Below are 23,315 nucleotides of genomic sequence, written 5' to 3'. Positions count from 1 at the left end.
AATGGCTTAAAAAGACGTGCAAATAAATACAATTTTCTGACGATGCAACAATGACCCGATTAGGCAAGTGACTATTCGGTCAACTGTCCCGAAACGCGAGTGAAAGTCTTGTAATCGCAGCGTGCAGCGGCTCTTGTAGCGCAGAAGATGCGCCGATGTGAAGCCGTTTGAAGAAAAAAGTCAAAGAGAGAAGACGCGTACAGCTGAATCACTCACGCTGTTTTCAAATGACTGATTTGATCAGTCTGTGTGGACTGGACTCAGTCTGTAGGTTTGATTATTTACTCATCAAACCTACATGCTATAGGCTAATGTGTGAATGTGTGAATATCCATAATTTTAAAGTCAAAAGCTGCGGGAATGAGTAAAACTATGCGATATAGCCTATGCGCACTGAAATTGAAATTCAGGACCTGATTAAACACAATTCTATTATACAGAGTTTTGTGAAATAGATTTCAATGACTTTTCCAAAACTTTCTGGGTTTATTTTTCCAAAACTTTTCCAGGCCTGGAAATTTGTGTTTTAAAATTCCATGACTTTTCCAGGTTTTTCCATGACCGTATGAACCCTGGGTAAAGTAAGTCGGGGAGTTTATTTAAAAGGAACAGCTTCCAACATAAAGGAATCAAACTTAGGAAGAAATGGAAGCAGAGAACACAGTCTTATCTGCGGTCGGCACTTGGGTCCTTCGGCCGAGAGCTGAGGAATCCGAGGCATGACAGGTAGATCGGGAGGCAAGGAACCCATACAGAGAAGCTTGTAACCTTGAGACCAGCTGACAAGTGACTGAGGTGAGTGTGTATTTGACTGGTGTGGTAAGTGGGTGCAGGTGTCAGTGATTAGTAATCAGGTGATTGTGAGCGGGTGTAGGAGGCTGATTCGGCTGGTGAGGCAGCTGTTTCCGTGACAATTACTTTTGATTACTTTTTGATTACTTTTCTAAATTTCTAATGAATGTTTATTTGCAACTGTTAATCATTTTCAAACATTTACACCATGCAGGGTTAACCTTGCAGTAGTGCTCAGACTTTCAAAATCCTTCATCACTTGAATTAATGAATTTAAATTAATTAAATTAATTAATAAAAAAATAATAATAAATAAAAGCCTATACATCAACTCAGATACGGTTATCTAATAAGCTTGTGTCCTATTGTGTACTAAACTCCTGAAACATTGGTGTCTTTTTGAAACATTGGTGTCTCTTTGTATATGATATGATGATAGTTTTCTCAAAATAAGTCTGTGACTCAGAACAGTTCTAGAAATTATGTTTTTGTGCTCATGTACTCATATATTGAGGCGGCAGAGGCTGAAAACACCGCAAGCTTCAGTAGGCCTATGTGTAGTAAATGAAACCGCATGTCTACACCATTCATTTCCTCGAGGGGCGGACTAGGAAAAAAATTTCAGGCCGGAAAATCTCACACTCATATACACCCACAACAAATTCTGAAACATGGACAACTCTATTTTTTGTATGGACCTCACATAAAAAAGGTTTAAATCCTTAGGCTGGGGACATGTCACCCATGTACTCCAAAAAAACCTTTTGTTAAATTTTTGGCAAATGGATTACCATTTGTATTTATTTTTACCACAAATTCCATGGTTAAACTATGGTTAGTGTAGCAAAAACCATGGTTAATTTGTGGTTATCATCGTTATCATCGTTAATATCATCGTTAATTTTCGTAAGGGTTGTGTTGTTGTCTACCCTAGCTCCCCTAAACCTATTATAAAATATGATTATTTGTCTGCTAAATTACTACTGTAACATTACAATAGATAATAATGATATCCTTTATAAAGTATTTTGAGTGACTGATGAGCAGTGGGCTGCTGCTGCTTAGCTACGTAAACAAAGACAAAACTACAATAACATATTTACAGATTAAACTGACCTGTACTTGAATCCCTGAACAGTAGTTTTGCTTCTCTGCTCCACCTGTGCGCTTCCACAGTCCACTCCATTCTCTCTCTCGCATTGATTACTCTGATCCAACCCGTTTGGCGGAGGCGCGGAGAGCGCGCGAGCCAAAGCCAGTCACGACTAACCGATTCATGATTTAGGTAACACTTTCTATGAAGCCATATTTATAATACCTACATTATAAGGGTATTCTTAAGGCATTATAATGAATGCATAACGCATTATAAAAACCCTTATAATATGTTATATTATCTTATGAATATTCATAAGAACAGTTTTAATGTTTTATAATATTTACTCAATTTGTGGTTATAGCTTTTAAGAGTATAATGATTTATAACACACAGTAAACATGTTGCATCCACTTAAGTTACAATGGATTATATTTCTCATAGTTATAATATATGATAAGTCTCATATCTTGCCATCTTTCTTATGCTACTTTACTTCAAGCCATCAAAGACCACTTATAAGTATAGTAGTAATAATAATAATAATATTTTTTTCTCAAACAGCCATAAGATCAGATCAGATGAATGTGTAATAAGACATATTTGCTTTGAACTATTTTTAATGTAATATCAGTTTGATTATTTTGACGGTTCCCCAACAAACTAACTGACTATAAGTAACTTTGCAAGTACGTCAATATTCTACCAATCCTAACCTTGACCTAAGCCTACTAATACTCTGAGAGTTAGTTGGCATGTAGTTGCAAAGTTGCTTATAGTCAATAGACTAGGGGGACCATCAAAATAAAATGTAACCTAACATATAAACATTGCATTTTTTTTTCAGTTGAAATTATTAACTAGCTCACATCAAAATTAATATTAGCCTCACAGGGAACACTCAAATAACACTCCACACCTAACCACTTACAAGATGTAGTAAGATACTGTGCAGATCTTAAATAAACAATGTCAAGATATATAGTCCATTATAAATGTAAAAATAGATTTTATATGGTGTTCATTGTGTGTTATAAATAATCATAATCTTAAAACGTATAACCACAAATGCGTAAGCATTATAATGTATTATAATTGTTGTTATGATTATTTATAAGATGATATAACATATTATAAGGTCTTTTATAATGCATTATGCATTCATTATAATGCCTTAAGAATACCCTTATAATGTGTTTTAAATATGGGCTTCATAGAAAGTGTTACCGATATTTAATTATCGAATGGCGAATTGGAATGGAAATAATCGCTTTAGTACATTCGGCAGGCAACTATACAATAATATTAATTCATTTAATTTTAATTTAATAAAATTAAAATAGCAGGCCAAATCGGCTGCCAGGCCACCGGGAATCGGATGACGTCACACTCACGAGAATCGAAGTGCATTTTGGGTATCACCGCCATTTGTAAGGTATCAAAGCTGAGGTGTTATTTAGTTGGAGAATTGTCTTTTTAATTTTATGAGGCGATGGACTTCCCTGCTTGAAAGTCCCGCATATGAAGGCAAAGCTGAATAGGTGGAACACTGTTCTCCAGATTCTCCATCAGTTCATTCATGACCCAGACTTCATCATAGCTGGAGAAAATCACAAATGCATCATAGGAACATTCTGGTTGACCAGGTGATCTATAGCCTCTCAGTAGAATACAGCAATACTGAAGATAAAACTGAAATCTATAAACCAAGAATGACAAAAGAACTACTACTGTAACAAAACATACAGATAAAACAATTGTGAGTCTTTTCTTGTGCACACAGCTGTCAATGTCAAAGTCTGTTGTTCTAAAATCTAAACTTGGTGAAAAGGTTTTACAGAAAATATTTTCTGCTTTCTTCAAAACTTTCTGATTTTGGATAATCCACCAAATAAAATCTGTCTGGGAGCAGGAGCAATCGATGGGGTTAGAGGATAAATCAAACTCCGAAAGGTTTGTGGGCAACGATTGGAGAACATGAAGTGGTATGCTAGTAATGCTGTTTTTATCGACATAAAGTGAAATTAATTGTTTCAGGTTTGGGAGGGCCAGAAAATCTATAGTCATTAAATTGTTTCCTCTCAAATTTAAAAGTCTAAGCCTTTGAAGATTTTTGAATGAGCTTGGATGTAACTCTACCACACGGCAATATGACATGTCAAGATGCTCTAGAAAAGTGAGATTATTAAACAAATATCTTGCTACATCACCCTGAAAATTACTGCCGGACATCTTAAGAACATTAAGATTCCTCAGTCCATAAAAGCAATATATGTTAATAAAGGTGATACTTGAATAAGAAATATCTAGATATCTCAAATACTTTAAGTTAGAGAAAAGAGAAAGGTATCCCATACCTACAACCCTTGTATGATGGAAATCTAGAATCTCAAGGGAATCAAGTCCATCAAATGGTCCTACAGAAAGACCGATTTGTGGATTTAGACTCAAATTTAAATATCTCAACTGAGGGGTGCCAGAAAAAAATGAGCAGCATGATGTTAATGTAATTTGGTTTGAACTCAGATCCACATACTGAAGACTAGGCATGTCTATGAAGTCTGGAATTTGGGTTGCAACGTTGTCTGTAAATACTAGTTTTTCTAAAGTATGGAGATGTGCAAGTTTTTTGCCTGGCACAGTATCTAATTGATTGGAAATCAAATAAAGCTCCTTGATTTCGTAAAATGGCACATTTGCTATTTCACGAATTATACCACCCTTCACAGCTACAATTGTTGCATTAATCATACAGCGAAAGATACTAACTGGCACATCATGCTTTTCTTTCATGTAATAATATACCTCATGAAAATTAATAAAGCAAAGACCATCTAAATAGTTTGCATCTGATGACAAAATCTTGTAATCACACCTGTACTTTCCAAACATGAGCCTTTTGACATTAAGACCATATAGAGCGTTTAGACCAGCTTTCTGAGCAGCAGGTGAAACAAAGGCAGATCGGATGTTCAGTTCTCTGAGATAAATGTCTTTGAAAGCTCCTGGTTCAATGTATAATAACGGATTGCTAGAGAGGATCAAAGTCATGTTTCTGCCGATCTCTCGCAACACAGCAGTGTGATCAGTTTTGATGATGGATATGTTATTGGCATGTAGATCAAGTAAACTGAAGTCTTTGAAGGTGCTCAGGAATGTAGGGAGAGACATGGACTGTATGTTATTTGTCCCGACTCTAAGCTCCTGCAGCTTGGTTAGGTTATTCATTTGAAGCTGTAATGATGAGAGACCAACATCCACAAGAACTAGTCTTTGTAGATTATGTAAAGAATTTAAGCATCCAGGTCCAAAATATGTAATAGGGTTTCCAGTGAGAATCAACGTAGTCAAATTCTTCACATTGTAGAAAGTATCATTTTCAATGTGCTTGATTTGGCATCTGAAAGCAAATACATCAATTAATATTATTTACAACACATACATATTTAGATGGTAACACCTAATTACTTACCTTGACAGATCAAGGACTTGCAGGAAAGACAAAAGAGGGAAAACAGTCTTCTGTAAGTGTTTCAAAACATTAAAACTGAAATCCAGAGTTTGAACAGAGGAAGGTATACTGGATGGTATGTAACTGAGGTTTCTTCCCATGCATGAGTAGTGCAGATTCTCAGTCATCTAAATAAATACATAAATAAATAAAATGAATAAATTTGACAACAGTAAAAAATATAGCAAATTTAAATGGAAAAAAACTTACTTTTGTGCATGGTTCTCCAGCACTTATGGAAAAATATATCATGAAAGCACTTACAGTAAAGAAAGTCATCTTGAGTGATCTCAACCGGTCATAAAAATTGAGGTCATAAAATTATGAGGAACAAATGCCATGATTTTCAACAATGGGGAACTATGGGTGAAAGGATGTCAAAAGGAAGTAGGCTTGTGCTTAATTTCGTACATCTTGAATGAAGAAGTACCTTTCTGAATAGATTAATTGTAATATTAAAATCCAATTTTCTATAAAATTATATATCATATTAATTTCAGTTTTGAGTTTTACATTTTATATTTAAATCTAAGAAAAAATATGTGCACATTTATCTAGGCAAAATTTTATGCTTAGATTTTTAAAGTAGATATTTATATAATTAGATATTTAAATTCTCCATGTCGCTAAAGTAGTGTATTTATAGGCTAGATATGAACAATCATTCGAGTATGTTTTATAAGCAGTGAAATAAGCATGTAGTCTTTGCCTTTGACCGAAATTCCAGAATTGTCAGCGAACTGCATGTGTAGCGTGGTGAATGTTTATGATAGTCAACCAATAGGATGCTACATTTTATTCTTTCCGACATTAAAGCACTTGAATATGACAAGCTCGTAATCACAATTGCACAAGTGGGAAATAGGAAATTTCTGATAGCACGTGAAGGCAACATAAAAGATGGCTGCTTAAGCATTGCGTGGTGACTCCTTAAACGTGTGTTTAAGCTCTGCGGGCAGTAATAGTCTTTTTCGCCGTCTATCCCCTTTTTGCTCTTTCCTGGTGAGTTGTCCGCCTTACTAGTCTTTTTCGTAAGTCGTAAGTCACAGTCTAAATATGTGTTTGCCATTAGGAGTGTGTGTGAGTGGAGTGGCGAGCGCAATTCGCATAAAGTCTGCTGTAGTTTAAGAATTTCATATGGGAGGTAAGAAATTTATTGTGGGTTTTAAAGGGTTAAATAAAAATGTTGTCATTAATCACTTACAATGTCACAATGTCACAATGTCGTTCCAAACCCGTATAAGCTTCGTTCGTCTTCGGAGCACAATTTAAGATGTTTTGGAGAAAACCGGGAGGCTTGACTGCCCCATTGACTGCTTATTCCTTTGGAGTAAGGAAACTTTGCTTCCTTTGCTCCTGTAAACAAACTCACGAGACTAGCATATCTCACAGGTGTGCGCGCGACGCATTCGTCATCCGCCCGGAAAGGCTTGCACGTATGAGCAGTCAGCGGAAGTGATTGAAAAGTGTTTATATATTTTAAATATGGATATTTTTCTTACACAAGCACATCGATTCACTACAGGAGGCCTTTATTCTAGGGATGGGTAGATCGACACCTAGTGTTGACACACGTTTCGAGTTTTTGACATACTAGTGCTTCGAAACTGTTCCGGAGCATTGCTTGAAATGAGGCTGTCTCCTGACCTGTGAAAACGAAGCTTCGTTACTGTGGTGAAATGTGAATAGGTTATTGTGATAGGCTGTTCTGTGTCGGGGTCCAGGGTTGCTAGGCAACGGGGGCGGGGCCAGTGTGGCAGCCTGCCGATGATGATAGAGCTAGAATGTTCTCTGAGTGTGCATGTTAATAAAAAGTTAAGACTGAGTTCATCGAGTGGTCTGCTCCGTGTATCATGACAGTTACCTCACTGACACATCACGCTAGGCACAAATACAAAGCACGTCGATTGCACTGTCCCATACCCGAGATCCATTTAGAGCAATGTTATAGATTTATCAGTCAGTATGCCTATATGTACGTGGTGTATCGTTGTTAATTATAGTACTACTATTAAAAACAATGACATGTGAATGTCTGTTGACCGAATGAAAATTAAAACACCTTGCAGGCTCAACCACTGTTCCCAAAAAGGATAAAAGTCCTTCCTTAACCACAAACATTTTTGCTGCTTGTAAACGCCATCCTCTGTTGTCAACAGCTCACATTGGTGAGAAAAATATATTATTGCAAAATATATTAAATGCAATAACTGCATTTGTATTTGTGCATTTGTGTTTTTTAACAATGTGCATGTTTGTGTTCTTTTGTAAGGAAGACACAACAATGGTGCAATGAAAAATGACGTAGGTCTAATTTATTGGCGTATTAAACATTCTATTTATGTGAAAAGGCACGAGTTTGATGCAAGTAAAAATGAAGAAAATAAAGTCTTTATTGTCATTGTATTGTGCAAAATACAATACATTTGTGAAACTCTATCGCTGCACACACACATGCCGCCTTGCTATGACACATATGCTTATTAAATAGACAATTAAACCTTACAATGACATTCCAATGAACAAAACATCTAAATGATACAGTTGGTGTAAGAATTTTTATTGACCACCAGATGGTAGGGTGGAGCACTGTGTCAAAAGCTTCGAAGCATCAACGCAGTTTGTTGTAAAAGCCTCACTGCTTCAAAAGCCTTGTTCGGCACATCCCTACTTTATTCATCCCCCGGAGCCTTGTGGGGCACGTTTTATTATGGATGTGCATGCTTTATTTGACATCTTTTGGACTGTTGAACAAAAACATCTGCCTACTCCCATTCTAACGCTTGGATGAGCAAGGATAATTTTAAATATAACTCCCACTGGATTTGTCTGGAAGAAGAAAGCCATATACACCTAGGATGCTTTGAGGGTGAGGTAAAACATGGGCTAATTTTCATTTTTGGGTGAACTAACCCTTTAATTTGTGTTCTGAAGATGAACAAAGATCTTACAGATTTGGAACGACATGAGGGTGAGTAATTAATGACAGAATTTTCATTTTTGGGTGAACTATCCCTTTAATCTTGAATACTTATAGAGTAGTATTGCACCCTTCATATCTCCAAAGAGTCTTTAGTTTTATCATATTTGTAAATAAAAGATAAAGCTTTACAATCTCTCCAAAAACAGCCGAGCTCCTGAAGGTGCACCGTGGGTGGAGCTAAAGAGTCACAAGCACCTGAGTGCCGATGGCCAACAAAACGGATCTTTTATCGCTGGGTCCGCTCCATCTTTCAGTATCAAACTAGTGATGGTAAGTTCGGATCATTTTACTGACTCGGTCATTTGAATCTCGTTCATCAAAATGAACAAATCTTTTTTTGAGTCATTTAGTTCATTTTATATAATAAAAATCTTACATGTTAATAGCAAAATTCAACAGCACATCTACTTACGCGACATTGATCATATTTTGCATAAGAAAAACAACTATAATGCAACCAAGGCAAAATTGTGGCAAACAGAAATTATTAATTCACTGCTTAGTCTGTTAGTTTACCTCACATCCCGATCGGAGTCGTTCGTTCTTTTGTCACATCATATCCCTATAAGCTAAAGCTATTCAGAACTTGAAACAGAATTGATTAGTTCACCTCTGGAGTCTTTGGGTTTGAGTCGTTCGTTCAGTTAATGCTATGCAGTCTGTACCGGAAATAGAATTGATTAGTTCACCTCTGGAGTCTTTGGGTTTGAGTCGTTCGTTCAGTTAATGCTATGCAGTCTGTACCGGAAATAGAATTGATTAGTTCATCTCTCGAATCCTCGGGTTCGAGTGGATTCATTCATCCTGTGACAGCCCCATAGGCTATAATGCAGTCCGTACCGGAAACAGAATTGATTAGTTCACCTCTCGAGTCTTTGGTTTGAGTCGTTCGTTCTTCACGTGACTGCTTCAGTTCAGTTCAGTATCGTACAACAAACACATTACATTAGTATATTATTAACTGTGTGTTGTTATTATATGTAGGTATCCTATTTGCTTTATCAGTGTGATTTTCCCTGTAATTCTGATCAAGTTTGAAGCAACCCCTTTACCACACTACACGCGTTATGGAAAATAACAATCATGACAGAAATTCACAAATGTATAAATTGTAAGAAATAAAAAGCTACAGTTTGAGACCAGAAATGCATTGCGTAACTGATTAACTAATTTCTGTAACAAATACGGCTGTCACATCATGTGACAAAAGAACGAACGACTCAGATCCGAAGACTCGAGAGGTGAACTAATCATTTCTGTATCCGGTGCAGACTGCATTATAGCCTATGGGGCTGATCAACGAATGACTCGAACCCGAACCCGAGGACTCGATGGGTGAACTAATCAATTCTGTTTGCTGTAAAGAACCTATAGGATGTTGCGCATGCGGGTAAACCCGAAATGAACGAATCCCTCGATGAGACGAGTCATGTGAAAGATTCGTTCAAATTGAACGATTTGTTCATGAACGGCACGTCACAATATCAAACCATGTTCAAATCCAGCATCGAACTGGGCCTTTTTTATAAACAAAACTTGCGAAACTCTGTTGCTTCCAGAAAAGAACATACTGGATCCGCTGTTTACATAACACTGGGTTCTTTGGGAAGCTGAACAAGGTTATCTTTCCCTTACAACCAAAAACACACTTCTTTGGAGACATTCTTCCCGAGCAAGTCCCCTACAGTGCTGCCGAATGAACATGTTGATGGGCACTCTTGCTCTTGCTCTGGTTGCTGTCTGTGCACTCTTCCAGGAGAAATGCCCATACAAGAAATTCCACCCTTTATAACGTCATGAAGAGCCATGCTTGAAAAAACTTTCAGAAACTTGTACAATCCCAGAAGGAGAGTATTTGGTACATAAATTCTTCCTTCATATGTCCAATTTGTTTTTTTGAAACTTTGGCCATGTTTAGAATGAGAATCCAACTCTTTAACAGTATACATAACTCAAAATGCATTAAGTAGCATTAGATGCACCGGGGACCTAATTATAGCACTTAAAACCAGGAAAAGTCAAGATATTCATGATATATCACCATTAATCAAAATACACACTGTAGGACCCAAAATGTAATGATTATTTCACCACTAGAGGGCGATGTGCACTGCAGTGGATAAGTAGGTCCCCTGTTCACATCTAGCGATATTTACCTTCTGTTGAAGTTGTATTAGACAGGTATGGGTGATGGGAACATATGGTTCTTACCATAGCTCCACATGTTTTTAGTGTATGTGTTTTTTGTTATTTAATAAATGAATGAGTCAAGATACAGACTGTGTGGACATTGTTTATTCCAACCTATGAGTCAAAAAGAATTTAGCACCCTGTCCTAACTTATAGGAAAGCCACTACACAGACAATGATCAGGTCAAAGCTGTTGTAAAATAACTGGAAAGCTGTACTGACAAACTATCTTGAGGTATACACAAGAACTATCAATTTTCTAAAAAATATTATTGGTTTGTGGCAATAATTGCTTTCCTGAGGTGTATCCACAATCCGTTTGTGTTTTCATGTGGACGGAGATTTTTTTTTAAACGGAAGAAGTTTATAAAAATACCCGTGTACGTGAGGACATGGCCTAAGCCTCTGAAGATTTCTGAATGAGCTTAGATGTAACACTACCATATGACAGGGCAATATGTCAAGGTGCTCTAGAAGTGAGATTATTAAATAAATATCTTGCTACATCACCTTGAAAATTATTGCCGGCAATCTTGAGAACATTAAGATTCTTCAGCCCATAAAAGCTGAATATGTTAGTAAAGGTGGTACTTGAATAAGAAACATCCAGATACCTCAAGTACTTTAAGTTAGACAAAACTGAAAGGTATCCGACACGTACAACAGTTGTATTGTGGAAATCTAGAATCTCAAGTCCCTCAAGTCCTCCTAAGTCAAGGCCAATTTCTGCATTACTACTCAAATTCAAATATCTGATTTGAGGGGTGCCAAAAAGTGAGGTGCAGCACTGTTTTAATCTAATTTGGTTAGAGCAAAAAATCCAAATACTGGAGCTTAGGCATGTCTATGAAGGCATCAGCCCAAATAGGTGCACTGTTGTAATTACTATTTTTTCTAAAGTATGGAGATGTGAAAGCGGTTTACCTGGCAAAGTACTTAACAGACATCAAGTAAAGCTCCTTGATTTCACGAAAACATACATAGGGGAGAGTGGGGTAAGATGAGCCAGTGGGTAAGTTGACCCACCCCCTGTATTTTGCCAACTGTACACTTTTATTGTCATGTGACCATATATTTTGAAACCACCCATAATTTCTGCCAGACTGTGAAAAGAAGAAACACACGGGAGGAGTGGAAGGCACCCAATTACTTTAATAACTGTTTTTGGCTTGTCAAAGTAAAATTTTAGCATACCATATGTAATGGCTGTTACATCAAAGTAAATTGATCCAGGTCTAAAAATAATTATGATGCATATAAGTGATTTAGCAATGTATAAAACCATGTAAATCATTTAGCTAAATATTAGCCTGAACTAGTAAGCAAGCTAGTTTTTTTCCAAAATGGCAGCTATGGGGCAAATTGATTTTATCTTACCCTACCATAAGGCACTGAAGTTAAGTTAAATCTCTGAAGTATAAACTGGTAGTTTAATTTGATAGTACACAACTGATTTAGTTGATCATATATACATATTATTTGTAGTTTATTTGATAGGGACAGTGTACAAGTGCACCAAAGAACCAGAAGATGCTTTTCATCACATTATAATCAGATATATCTTTCCACCTGTAGTCCCTAATGGCCTGTTCGACATTGCTGAAAAGCTACCATGCCAAGAATCTTTTGACTAAATTGTTCATTAGTTTCAATGACATTCCTTCATTCCAATTCAGTTTTTTATTTTAATTTTACTCAAACTCTCCGTTTAGTCTGCTTTTGGAAAGATTACAACTTTGGTGTTGAACATATTGTTTCAGAAATGCAAACAATTAAAGATTGAAATTTTCATTTGGTTGGTTTTATGTTGTTTACATTAGCTTTGAGAAAAAGAAATAAGACCGTTTGAAAAAGGAATTTTGATTATTAAGTTAGTTTTTAAGAGATAAAGTATCTTTAAAATTTAAAGTGTTTGAACCAGATTCAGTCAGATGGTCAGTTTACAACCAGATGGTTCATCTTACTCATTGACTCGGGTCAACTTACCCCCACCCTGGGAAACTGAACCACAGGAACTTTTTTTTATAAGAAGCCATATTTTTAGAAGCCTTTGTCATAGATACATTCTGGTCATTTAAAATGATAGGAAACATCCTGAAGTTACTTACTTTGTACTTTTGCGTCATTTTCCCTTATCTTGAGGACCACATAAGTAAAAAGTGGCCCATCTTACCCCCACTCTCCCCTACTCCAGTTCATCAATTAGACCTCCAATTTAATGCTACATTTGCGGCATTAATCACACAGCAAAAGACAGAAATTGGCTCACTAGGCTTCTCCATAATGTAATAATGTACCTCCTGGAAATAAAGCACAGACCATCTAAAAAGTCAGTATCTGAAAGTGAAATCTGAAACCGCCCTTGTGCTTTCCCAAATTTCAGCCTTTTGACATTAAGACCACATAGAGCTTTTAGACCAGCTTGCTGAGCAGCTGATGAAACAAAGGTGGATCGGATGTTCAGTTCTCTAAGATAAATGTCTTTGAAAGCTCCTGGTTCAATGTATAATAACGGATTCCAAGAGAGATTCACATTCATGTTTCTGCCGATATCTCGCAACACAGCAGTGTGATCAGTTTTGATGATGGATATATTATTGGCATGTAGATCATGTAAACTGAAGTCTTTGAAGGTGCTCATGAATGGAGGGAGAGACATGGACTGGATGATATTTGTCCCGACTCTAAGCTCCTGCAGCTTGGTTAGGTTATTCATTTGAAGCTGTAATGATGAGACCAAAATCCACAAGAACTAGTATTTATAGATTATGTAAAGAATTCAAGCATTCAGGTCCAAAAATATGTAATAGGGTTTCCAGTGAGAATAAAAGTAGTCAAATTCTTCACATTGTAGAAAGTATCATTTTCAATGTGCTTGATGTGGCATCTGAAAGAAAATACATAAATTTTATATAATTTATAGAGCAGCAATACATTATATAACGCATTTAGATGGTAACAATATTGCTTACCTTGACAGATCAAGGACGGAGGGACTTTGTAGAAAACGAAGCGTTTGAGAGAGGCGGGGCATAGAGGACCTACAATAATGTACAGTATTTGAAAAATAATGTGTTTTTGAACATTAAAGCATGTCAACATATTCTGTTACACCAAATAATGATCTTTAAAAAAAAAAGCATCATATGACCCCTTTAAACCTAAAAAAAAGGCACACAGAAGAACGATAAACATGAGCTACCAGCAGATGGCCCTGCACACACATCTAACACAAGGTCACTTCAGTCAGAAACTTCAATTTCCTGTTGACTTTGCTACAAGGATAACCTCAACAATTACTCTTAGTATAATACAATCTTCGGATTTTTAACAGCAATTCTGCAGATTAAATGTAAAATATTAAGTCACCAATAATGCGTCTTCCTCAACATGATAAATACCATTTTTTACAATGTTAAATACACTACACACAGCAAACCTTGACAGAAGCCGAAAAGTACTATTAAAAACACTATGAACTTGTTGATAGTCAACAGCCTTTATTTATCCATATATGTGAGCCACTCAAAGATGGGGAATAGACAAATAGGACAAGAATTGACTACTACCTATACATCTATATAAAAGGAAATCAACATATATTTACACATGATATCAGTTTCTCAATCCATTAATGATAGAGATGGGTAAAAGATACAAACTAGGGGAGTGAATAGTTGTCTAGACCTATTTGCTTAATTATCTACCATTCAAAACCAACTTGACCTAATACTCAGTTCAAGATTGTGCCAGGCTTCAATAAACTCCCAGCTTAAAGCACAAATCAGTAATGATGGAAGTTGTCTACAGTTTTAATCACACACCATGTTCCAGAATGACATGTATGCATCTAATCATGTGCACATTACACAGGGGTTTTCAGTGTCAATCATACCAAATTGAAATTCATTGCTCAAGTCAAAGGACTTGATTTTGTAAGTTCCCTCAGAGCAGGTCCACGCCGACTTTCTGGATTTTCTTGCATCTTTTGCCAAACTCTTTAACATTACAAGCTGGCCTGAATCATGGGATGAATGGTAGCGCACCACTTGTGGGAGAGGAAAGCAGGCTTACTGATCAATATGAATTCTGTGATGCCTAGACAGAGAAGACGAATGATTGAAACCCTTTCCACACTGAGCGCACCTATATGGTTTCTCACTCTGAAGGATTCTCTGTTTCAAGATGGTAGTGTGGGGGAATCCCTTTCCTGTTGCAATAGCACTATAAGTTGACTTATCCTCCAAATGAACCCGCTGGTGCCTTGCGAGAGAGGAGGGATGATTGAACCTCTTCCCACACTGAGCACAGGTGTAGGACTTTCCATCAGAATGAGTCCTCTGATGCCTGGATAGCGATGATGAGTGATTGAAGCTCTTCTCACAATGGTTGCAGCTGTATGGCTTTTCACCTGTGTGCATTCCCCTCTTCAGCGTAGTATCGAAGGGGAAATCCTTATCCGCCTGGGCGTACATCTTGGCTTCAAGGTGGACCTTGTGGTGTCGTGACAAGGAAGAGGAATGGTTGAAACCCTTGTCGCACTGAGAGCAGCGGTAGGGCTTTCCACCCTGATGGACCAGCTGATGCTTCTTGAGGTGGCGTTTCCTTACGAAGCTCTTCCGACACTGGGTGCACTTGTAGGGCTTCTCCCCTGAGTGGATTCTCTGATGCTCTCTTAACGTGGCTGCTGCCGCAAAACACTTTCCACACTGGGTGCATCTGTGTGGCTTTTCACCAGCATGAGTCTTCTGGTGCTGTTTGAGATTGGAAGCCGTCGTAAAGCCTTTACCACACTGAAGACAGGTAAACGGCTTGTCATGGGCATGGAGCTCTTGATGTTTTTTCAGATGGCGTCTGCGCACAAAGCTTTTTCGGCATTGGGTGCATTTGTAGGGTTTGTCATCAGAATGCATTTTCATGTGTTCTCGGAGAGTGATGGCAGCAGCGAAGCTTTTGCCACACTCTGAACATCTGTGCGGCTTTTCAGGAGAGTGCATCATCTGGTGGGGTTTCAAGTTGAACGCATCAATGACACCTTTACCAACCATCTCAAGACCAGTGGTATAACTTTTCTCTTTCATGTGAATCCTCATGTGACTTCTTAGGCTGGCTTCAACAGCGAAGCTCTCACCACAGTGGACACAAATGTAGGGATGAGTGGCTTTGTGGACTTCAAAGTGTTCGTGCAGATCAGACATACAGCCAAAAATCTCACCACACTCACTGCATTGCAGGCCATGGGCTTCGTGGATAACACCATTCTCTGACTCTACCGTAAGCTCCCCTCCATGGTCAGACTCCACCTTTACGATATGTTCTCCACCACCTATCTCCGTCTTTAACAGCACTTCACCGAGCAAATGCTCATTGCCTTTGATTTCTGCGCTGCTGAAGTAATGATGATGATCGTGGTGTATTTCAGATTTAATATAGTCATGGTCTGTCTCCGTTACCACATCGACGCATGTCACTGCCCCTAAATCACCGTGAATAGCCTCTAGGTCAAGTCTTTTGTCCTCTTGAGTCATAATCTCAGTCTCCGCTCCATAATGCAAGTCACCGACTTGCGTATGGGCGATGACACACTCAGATCCCAATGTATCGAGACCTGGTGTGTCACAGTCAGTCTCTGACTCAGCCATCAGGACGCACTCCAGCCTGACGACTTCCGTCTTCCCGGTTAAGTGAAACTTAGCGTTGCTCTACGAGCCCCGCTTTCCCGCAAAGAAACTTGAAAGGTTGCCCGTTGCAGGCTCAGTCAGTTCTTGAGTCAGGATCAGTCCTGCCTGTCAGAAGATAGCAATTATTTAAACTCACCTGCATAATCATAATGAAATATTTCAGCTCAAAACGTTTAACTATAGATTTTACTGCTTAAGAAAAAAATTAAAGTAAAAGGTCTAACTTTTTTTTTTAGAAAGTAAATAAAAGGCACAATATGTAAGATTTTTTTTATTAAAATATCCAAAAACCACTAGAACAGTGTCATATATTTTGCTGACTTGTGTACTTACATTATCCCAAATGTTTCGAAGAATGTTTAAATCCAGAGAAATAAGCAATTTGAACTAGTGACACGGACCGTGTCTATAGTGTCATTGTTTCACCTGCCAATGATGTCATACACCTTCGATTTTCCTCGATTTCTCGTTTTGTTTTGTAGAAAACATGGAAACACCAAAGACACTTTAATATGTTGTGCGTTTTAATAGACCAGTGACGACTGCACAGAGTAGCATTATAACAGAACTTTAAAATGTATCTAGTATGATAAAACAGTACTGCTTTTTCCCCTGCACATACACACGACCGGAAGGAGCGGAAGCGGTCGACTGTGGCATAATAAAAGCTCCGCTGCTTTCGAGCCGTGTGTCACGCTCGTTCAGCGGCCTCGTTTCACTTCGACGGCTTTCAGCCTCACCCTGCTTCATTCTACTACGTTAATAAATCATTAGCTCATCCATGAACATGATTTCTGCCCAAGTCCCATCGGATTGCATCGGCTGTGGCGATGCAGACGACAACTCCCATGATTCCACATTCAGTCACGGCGTCATCAAACTACACCTTTATCTATTTGTTTATTTTGAATACACGCCCTCTAGCGGCGAAAATTACATATTGTGCCTTTAAGTGAATTTCTGCTATTTCATGTGACAATTAGGCCTAAACACAGCTTTAATAAATCAGGGGGGTCAACCTCAGTTCCTAGGGGGCCACAGCCCTGCAGAGTTTAGATTCAACCCTAATTAAATGCACCTGATCCAGCTAATCAAGTCCTTCAGGCTTATTTGAAAACTACATGGTATGTATGTTGGAGCAGGGCTGGAACTAAACGCTGCAGGGCTGCGGCCCTCCAGGAACTGAGGTTGACACCCCTGTCAATGAACAATAGGCAAATTATACATTCAGACATAAGCTTGAAATCTACACAAGTTACGAGGCTGACACAAACAAACAACAATCAACATCCTTTTAGTTAGAAAAGAGGGCTGCATAGACAAACAGAACTGGGACCTGGACTATGCACCACAGCTTGCGAAAACATTTTATTACAAATTGTAAACAAAACATGAGGCTGATCTAGAAACAATCATAAAAGCTAGTTAGCAGAAATATCTTTGGCTACAATTTGGCTAAGGTTAGCCTATGTGCAGTTTATATTTGGCTAACTTGACAGGCTAGGTATAAATGAATCTATAATTCAGATATTCAAATGCCTCAAGCCAAATGAACACTGATTCACAAAGAAAACCTTTAAACATGCCATCAACTTAGAATATACTTAAAACCATGTTTACAACTTTCACACAGCTGGTTTGTCACTGTTGGCTAGGTTAGCTGGCTAAATAGCTGCTAGTTAGCTTCCTTGAGCATGTATTATCAGCTAACAAGCTGGCTAACTAGCACAGCTAGATCACAAAATAGTATTGAATTAAGAAGCTGACAGCCCGCCTTAAACTCTAAAGTTTACTCATCATTTGTCAGTCATACATACATGTCTTAGTGCCGTAAAGTCATGTAGAGGCTGATACAACAGCTTCGAGAAAACACAAGGCGTTTAAGGGTGGGCATCTTGTGCGCCAGAGGTTGGAACAGCTAACTAGCTGTAAAATGGCCGCCGCGACTAGCTTCCGCCCCTCATGCAAGCACGCAGAGGCAACACACGACGTGAGCAAATGCAAACAAACTAGGTCGTGTTAGTTGACTAGTTTTATGGCTCGCTGGGAAGCTGTGCTGTCATAGCTCTATAAAGTCAAGATGTCGGTACATAAACGAGACAAACACACTCGAGTTAATGGCTAATCACAGATGTACGCTATTCGCGAAAGCCCGGGAAAGGCGCCCCCCTTCTTACATAACGTTTTTGTTTTGTGGCGTCGAATTAAAAAAATACCATGTTCCCAACGTCTTTGGTGGCTGGATGCTATTCTGAAATCGTCCAAATCATTTGACGCGAGCATAGCGTTGCTATAAGCTGCGCTTATCATGCTATAGCCCTAGCCCATTTTTAGCTGCGTGAAACAAACATGGCCCGCCTGCCTGCTAAGCTGCCTCGCTAGCGGAACCTAGCTGCCCCGCCGCCATTGCTACAGAACACCTCGGAACTCCGTGACGTCCACAAGCCATCGGTAGCGCCTCCCGAGCGCCACTAATCACAGCGAGCTCGTAAAATGTGTCAAGATACAGCATTCGCCACGACGAATGACATAACGTTAATTAAATAACAACCTTGTATCAAATATAGCACGCTAGTTAGCCAGCTAAGTTAACTAGCAAAGATAATCTAAAAACCCTGATGCACCAACACATTAAACGTTCATATATTAACGTATTTTTTTTAAACATTTCCGACCTCTTTGCCCTTTAAAGGCTCTTTTGCGAGATGCGCTGCTGGTCGTCGCGGCGTAGTCAACGGCCTGAAGATCTTCGCTCTGTTGCGTCTGTACTGCCTGTTTGCGGCTCTCTCTCTCTCTCTCTCTCTCTCTCTCGCTGTACAGAGCGCACAAAAAACAAACATGCGCTCGCTTGCCCCCTATCGTCCTGGCGGAAGGCACATTCGCCTTCAGGCTGTGATTGCATATAGCCTACAGAAGGACGATTCGCAAATGAGGGCTAAAACCGGGGCTATTCAAAATTCTGATTGGGCTATAGCCCCCCTAGCCCCGGTGTAGCGCCGTCACTGAATGTAATTATGAACTGACATAAACTATACATGAATCTAGATTAAACACAGCTTCAACATAATGAACAATAGGCAAATTATAAGTTTAGACAAACTTGAAACCTACAAAAAAAAAAAAGTTACGAGGCCATAAAATAAGCTGACACACAAATACAACAATCAATATCCTTTTAAGGAAGAAAAGAGGGCTGCATAGACAAACAGAACTATGACCTGGGCTATATACGCCACTGCTTGCAAAAACATTTTATGGTTAAAAATTGTAAACAAAATGAGGCTGATCTAGAAACAATCATAAAAGCTAGTTAGCAGAAATATCTTTGGCTACAATTTGGCTAAGGTTAGCCTATGTGCAGTTTATATTTGGCTAACTTGACAGGCTAGGTATAAATGAATCTATAATTCAGATATTCAAATGCCTCAAGCCAAATGAACACTGATTCACAAAGAAAACCTTTAAACATGCCATCAACTTAGAATATACTTAAAACCATGTTTACAACTTTCACACAGCTGGTTTGTCACTGTTGGCTAGGTTAGCTGGCTAAATAGCTGCTAGTTAGCTTCCTTGAGCATGTATTATCAGCTAACAAGCTGGCTAACTAGCACAGCTAGATCACAAAATAGTATTGAATTAAGAAGCTGACAGCCCGCCTTAAACTCTAAAGTTTACTCATCATTTGTCAGTCATACATACATGTCTTAGTGCCGTAAAGTCATGTAGAGGCTGATACAACAGCTTCGAGAAAACACAAGGCGTTTAAGGGTGGGCATCTTGTGCGCCAGAGGTTGGAACAGCTAACTAGCTGTAAAATGGCCGCCGCGACTAGCTTCCGCCCCTCATGCAAGCACGCAGAGGCAACACACGACGTGAGCAAATGCAAACAAACTAGGTCGTGTTAGTTGACTAGTTTTATGGCTCGCTGGGAAGCTGTGCTGTCATAGCTCTATAAAGTCAAGATATCGGTACATAAACAAGACAAACACACTCGAGTTAATGGCTAATCACAGATGTACGCTATTCGCGAAAGCCCGGGAAAGGCGCCCCCTTCTTACATAACGTTTTTGTTTTGTGGCGTCGAATTAAAAAAATACCATGTTCCCAACGCCTTTGGTGGCTGGATGCTATTCTGAAATCGTCCAAATCATTTGACGCGAGCATAGCGTTGCTATAAGCTGCGCTTATCATGCTATAGCCCTAGCCCATTTTTAGCTGCGTGAAACAAACATGGCCCGCCTGCCTGCTAAGCTGCCTCGCTAGCGGAACCTAGCTGCCCCGCCGCCATTGCTACAGAACACCTCGGAACTCCGTGACGTCCACAAGCCATCGGTAGCGCCTCCCGAGCGCCACTAATCACAGCGAGCTCGTAAAATGTGTCAAGATACAGCATTCGCCACGACGAATGACATAACGTTAATTAAATAACAACCTTGTATCAAATATAGCACGCTAGTTAGCCAGCTAAGTTAACTAGCAAAGATAATCTAAAAACCCTGATGCACCAACACATTAAACGTTCATATATTAACGTATTTTTTTTAAACATTTCCGACCTCTTTGCCCTTTAAAGGCTCTTTTGCGAGATGCGCTGCTGGTCGTCGCGGCGTAGTCAACGGCCTGAAGATCTTCGCTCTGTTGCGTCTGTACTGCCTGGTTGCGGCTCTCTCTCTCTCTCTCTCTCTCTCTCTCGCTGTACAGAGCGCACAAAAAACAAACATGCGCTCGCTTGCCCCCTATCGTCCTGGCGGAAGGCACATTCGCCTTCAGGCTGTGATTGCATATAGCCTACAGAAGGACGATTCGCAAATGAGGGCTAAAACCGGGGCTATTCAAAATTCTGATTGGGCTATAGCCCCCCTAGCCCCGGTGTAGCGCCGTCACTGAATGTAATTATGAACTGACATAAACTATACATGAATCTAGATTAAATGTGATCTTGTCGTGTGTTGCCGCCATGGCTGATGTGAGGGACATTAAACATTAAAAGGAGCAAATATGGCTTCCTGAAACATAGACTGTGTTCCCACTGTGATCAGGGAACACTAGGATGCGCCCTTTCCCTTAAAACGTTTGAGAAACATAAGAACCAATGCTTGTTGACAATTTCTGAGGGAAAGGGTAAAGACAAATAGTGTTGGTATGTTATTTAAAAGAGAAACACAACACTTTAAAACTAGCTTGTGTATTTACGTTATTATTTGTCAATTTAGAAATCTAGAGTGCTAAGAACTTGGCTACATTATGCAGATTTAAAGTCACTGACAGGGGTTTTTAGTCTACAGTATGCTTGTGCTGTCTTTTATGAACACAGGAAGGATTCTGTCAGTGAGGCTGAATGAAACATGACACAGTCAGCCATCATTCAATACCTGTCATTCAACAACCCCATCTGCTGAGCTCCTGCCTGAACCTGTAGAGCTTCTCACCTCAGCCCCCTGGTTAAAAGTGCTGGAATCAAACTGTGTGTGGCTTAGAAGTGAATCTAAAATAGATGGGTGCATGTCCCATCCCATTTTTTCAGTGCCATATAATGTGTCTGTGTTTCACACAACTTACAACAGCTACGGCTACCTCTGCTTGCCTTTGTCAGTGTGAATGTTGGATTAACTGCAGGCCAATCGTGATTTTTTCATGACCGTCAATGGCAGTGCCATTGTAAAGGCAAGCTTTGTTGTAATAAGTCAACAAAGACCACAAGCAACATTTTGATGAATGCAGTGTATTTACCAACATTCAACTGTACTGGATGCCAATCTGTTCCACTTGTAGAGGTACATGAAAATTTTCAAGATAATGTGAGGAACTAGATGTAAAAACCTGTGTGCTTCAGGCTCACATTAGTTTATGAGATTATTAGAAATGATCATATTTATCTTACACACTGCAGTATGCATTGAGTGGTATGAATTACATTATAGTATGATTAAATATATATTCTTAAACATTGCTTGATTTAGAAAATACATTAAATTAAGCAGTTGGGTTGCCTTTGTCAGTGTGAATGTTGGATTAACTGCAGGCCAATCGTGATTTTTTCATGACCGTCAATGGCAGTGCCATTGTAAAGGCAAGCTTTGTTGTAATAAGTCAACAAAGACCACAAGCAACATTTTGATGAATGCAGTGTATTTACCAACATTCAACTGTACTGGATGCCAATCTGTTCCACTTGTAGAGGTACATGAAAATTTTCAAGATAATGTGAGGAACTAGATGTAAAAACCTGTGTGCTTCAGGCTCACATTAGTTTATTAGATTATTAGAAATGATCATATTTATCTTTGAGTGGTATGAATTACATTATAGTATGATTAAATATATATTCTTAAACATTGCTTGATTTAGAAAATACATTAAATTAAGCAGTTGGAGAATGTTATTTTCAAGTTAATACAAAAACATATGCCTTATTTCTCATGCTAACAGACTTATTCAGATATTTTTTCGAGGCCATGTCTGTTCCCCTGCAAAATGTAATTCAGGTTTGACCCATTTGTTTACATTGTTTATTCGAGGCAAGAAGTATATCTAACAAGAAAAAATAAAAAGAGAATGACACCATTTATAAACATTTTATTTCTGCAAATTACCTACCATTTGTACATAGATCAGAGGATTATTCCTTGTGATATTCAGACTTTCTCTCTAAACAACAAAGGATCCATGTACAAAAAGATGTTTTCAGGAAAAAAACTAACATTATTAATCAGTTCAAATGTAAAACTGTAACGAATTAAGTATATAAATGCACTACTTAAATTCAGTTCCTAGTTTTTCTTATGATGGGGTTTTAATTGGAAAAGGACATAAGACACAGTGTGTTGTCAAAATGTGTGTGTGAGTGCACAAAGAGATCGGTCTCAACATGCTTATCCACACACACTTTCAAATTCACTTTGTGGCCTCAAGACACACACTTTGAATGCCAACTTTGTGCTATATTCAGCCCTCACACTCACCTGTTAGTGTTAAACCACTGATGATCTGTCTCCTTTCTCTTCACACGGAGTTATTTTCTATCAGTTTACACACACACATACTTGCTCACAGTCTCAG

General features: G+C 38.7%; 2 protein-coding genes and 1 pseudogene across 6 annotated transcripts; all 3 read right to left on the bottom strand.

The window, feature by feature from the left end:
* Positions 1-3,370: 3,370 nt before the first annotated feature.
* Positions 3,371-5,683, bottom strand: LOC107582517 (toll-like receptor 4). The gene is made up of 3 exons (XM_016268401.1): positions 5,610-5,683; positions 5,361-5,527; positions 3,371-5,288 (listed from the first exon to the last, which is right to left on the bottom strand). The coding sequence occupies exons 1-3, from the start codon at positions 5,676-5,678 to the stop codon at positions 3,371-3,373; spliced, it is 2,154 nt and encodes a 717-aa protein (XP_016123887.1). The 5' UTR covers positions 5,679-5,683.
* A 5,216-nt stretch (positions 5,684-10,899) lies between these two features.
* On the bottom strand, positions 10,900-12,698 carry LOC107582550 (toll-like receptor 4; annotated as a pseudogene).
* Positions 12,699-14,139: 1,441 nt separating this feature from the next.
* LOC107582518 (zinc finger protein 501-like) lies at positions 14,140-20,949 on the bottom strand. 5 transcript variants are annotated; one of them, XM_016268403.1, is made up of 2 exons: positions 20,813-20,949; positions 14,140-16,358 (listed from the first exon to the last, which is right to left on the bottom strand). In XM_016268403.1, exon 2 carries the CDS (start codon positions 16,212-16,214, stop codon positions 14,643-14,645), a length of 1,572 nt encoding a protein of 523 aa, XP_016123889.1. In that variant the 5' UTR covers positions 16,215-16,358; positions 20,813-20,949; the 3' UTR covers positions 14,140-14,642. The 5 variants fall into 5 exon arrangements, with proteins under 5 accessions (XP_016123889.1, XP_016123893.1, XP_016123888.1 ...); XM_016268407.1 differs by having other exon boundaries at positions 20,804-20,818; XM_016268402.1 differs by lacking the exon at positions 20,813-20,949 and adding an exon at positions 18,929-19,041.
* Positions 20,950-23,315: the final 2,366 nt, after the last annotated feature.

The sequence above is a fragment of the Sinocyclocheilus grahami genome, unplaced genomic scaffold, assembly GCF_001515645.1.
Source record: "Sinocyclocheilus grahami isolate Dianchi unplaced genomic scaffold, SAMN03320097.WGS_v1.1 scaffold45.1, whole genome shotgun sequence".
Lineage (NCBI taxonomy): Eukaryota > Metazoa > Chordata > Actinopteri > Cypriniformes > Cyprinidae > Sinocyclocheilus > Sinocyclocheilus grahami.
Note: the sequence above shows the minus strand (reverse complement) of the source record. Positions and strands in the feature narration are given on the sequence as shown.

Coding starts and splice junctions, on each gene's coding strand:
- LOC107582517 (XM_016268401.1), bottom strand. CDS start 5,678: ATGACTTTCTTTACTGTAAGTGCTTTCATGATATATTTTTCCATAAGT. Junction 5,528..5,609: donor CTGGAGAACCATGCACAAAA/GTAAGTTTTTTT, acceptor GTATTTATTTAG/ATGACTGAGAATCTGCACTA. Junction 5,289..5,360: donor CAAGTCCTTGATCTGTCAAG/GTAAGTAATTAG, acceptor ATTTGCTTTCAG/ATGCCAAATCAAGCACATTG.
- LOC107582518 (XM_016268403.1), bottom strand. CDS start 16,214: ATGGCTGAGTCAGAGACTGACTGTGACACACCAGGTCTCGATACATTG.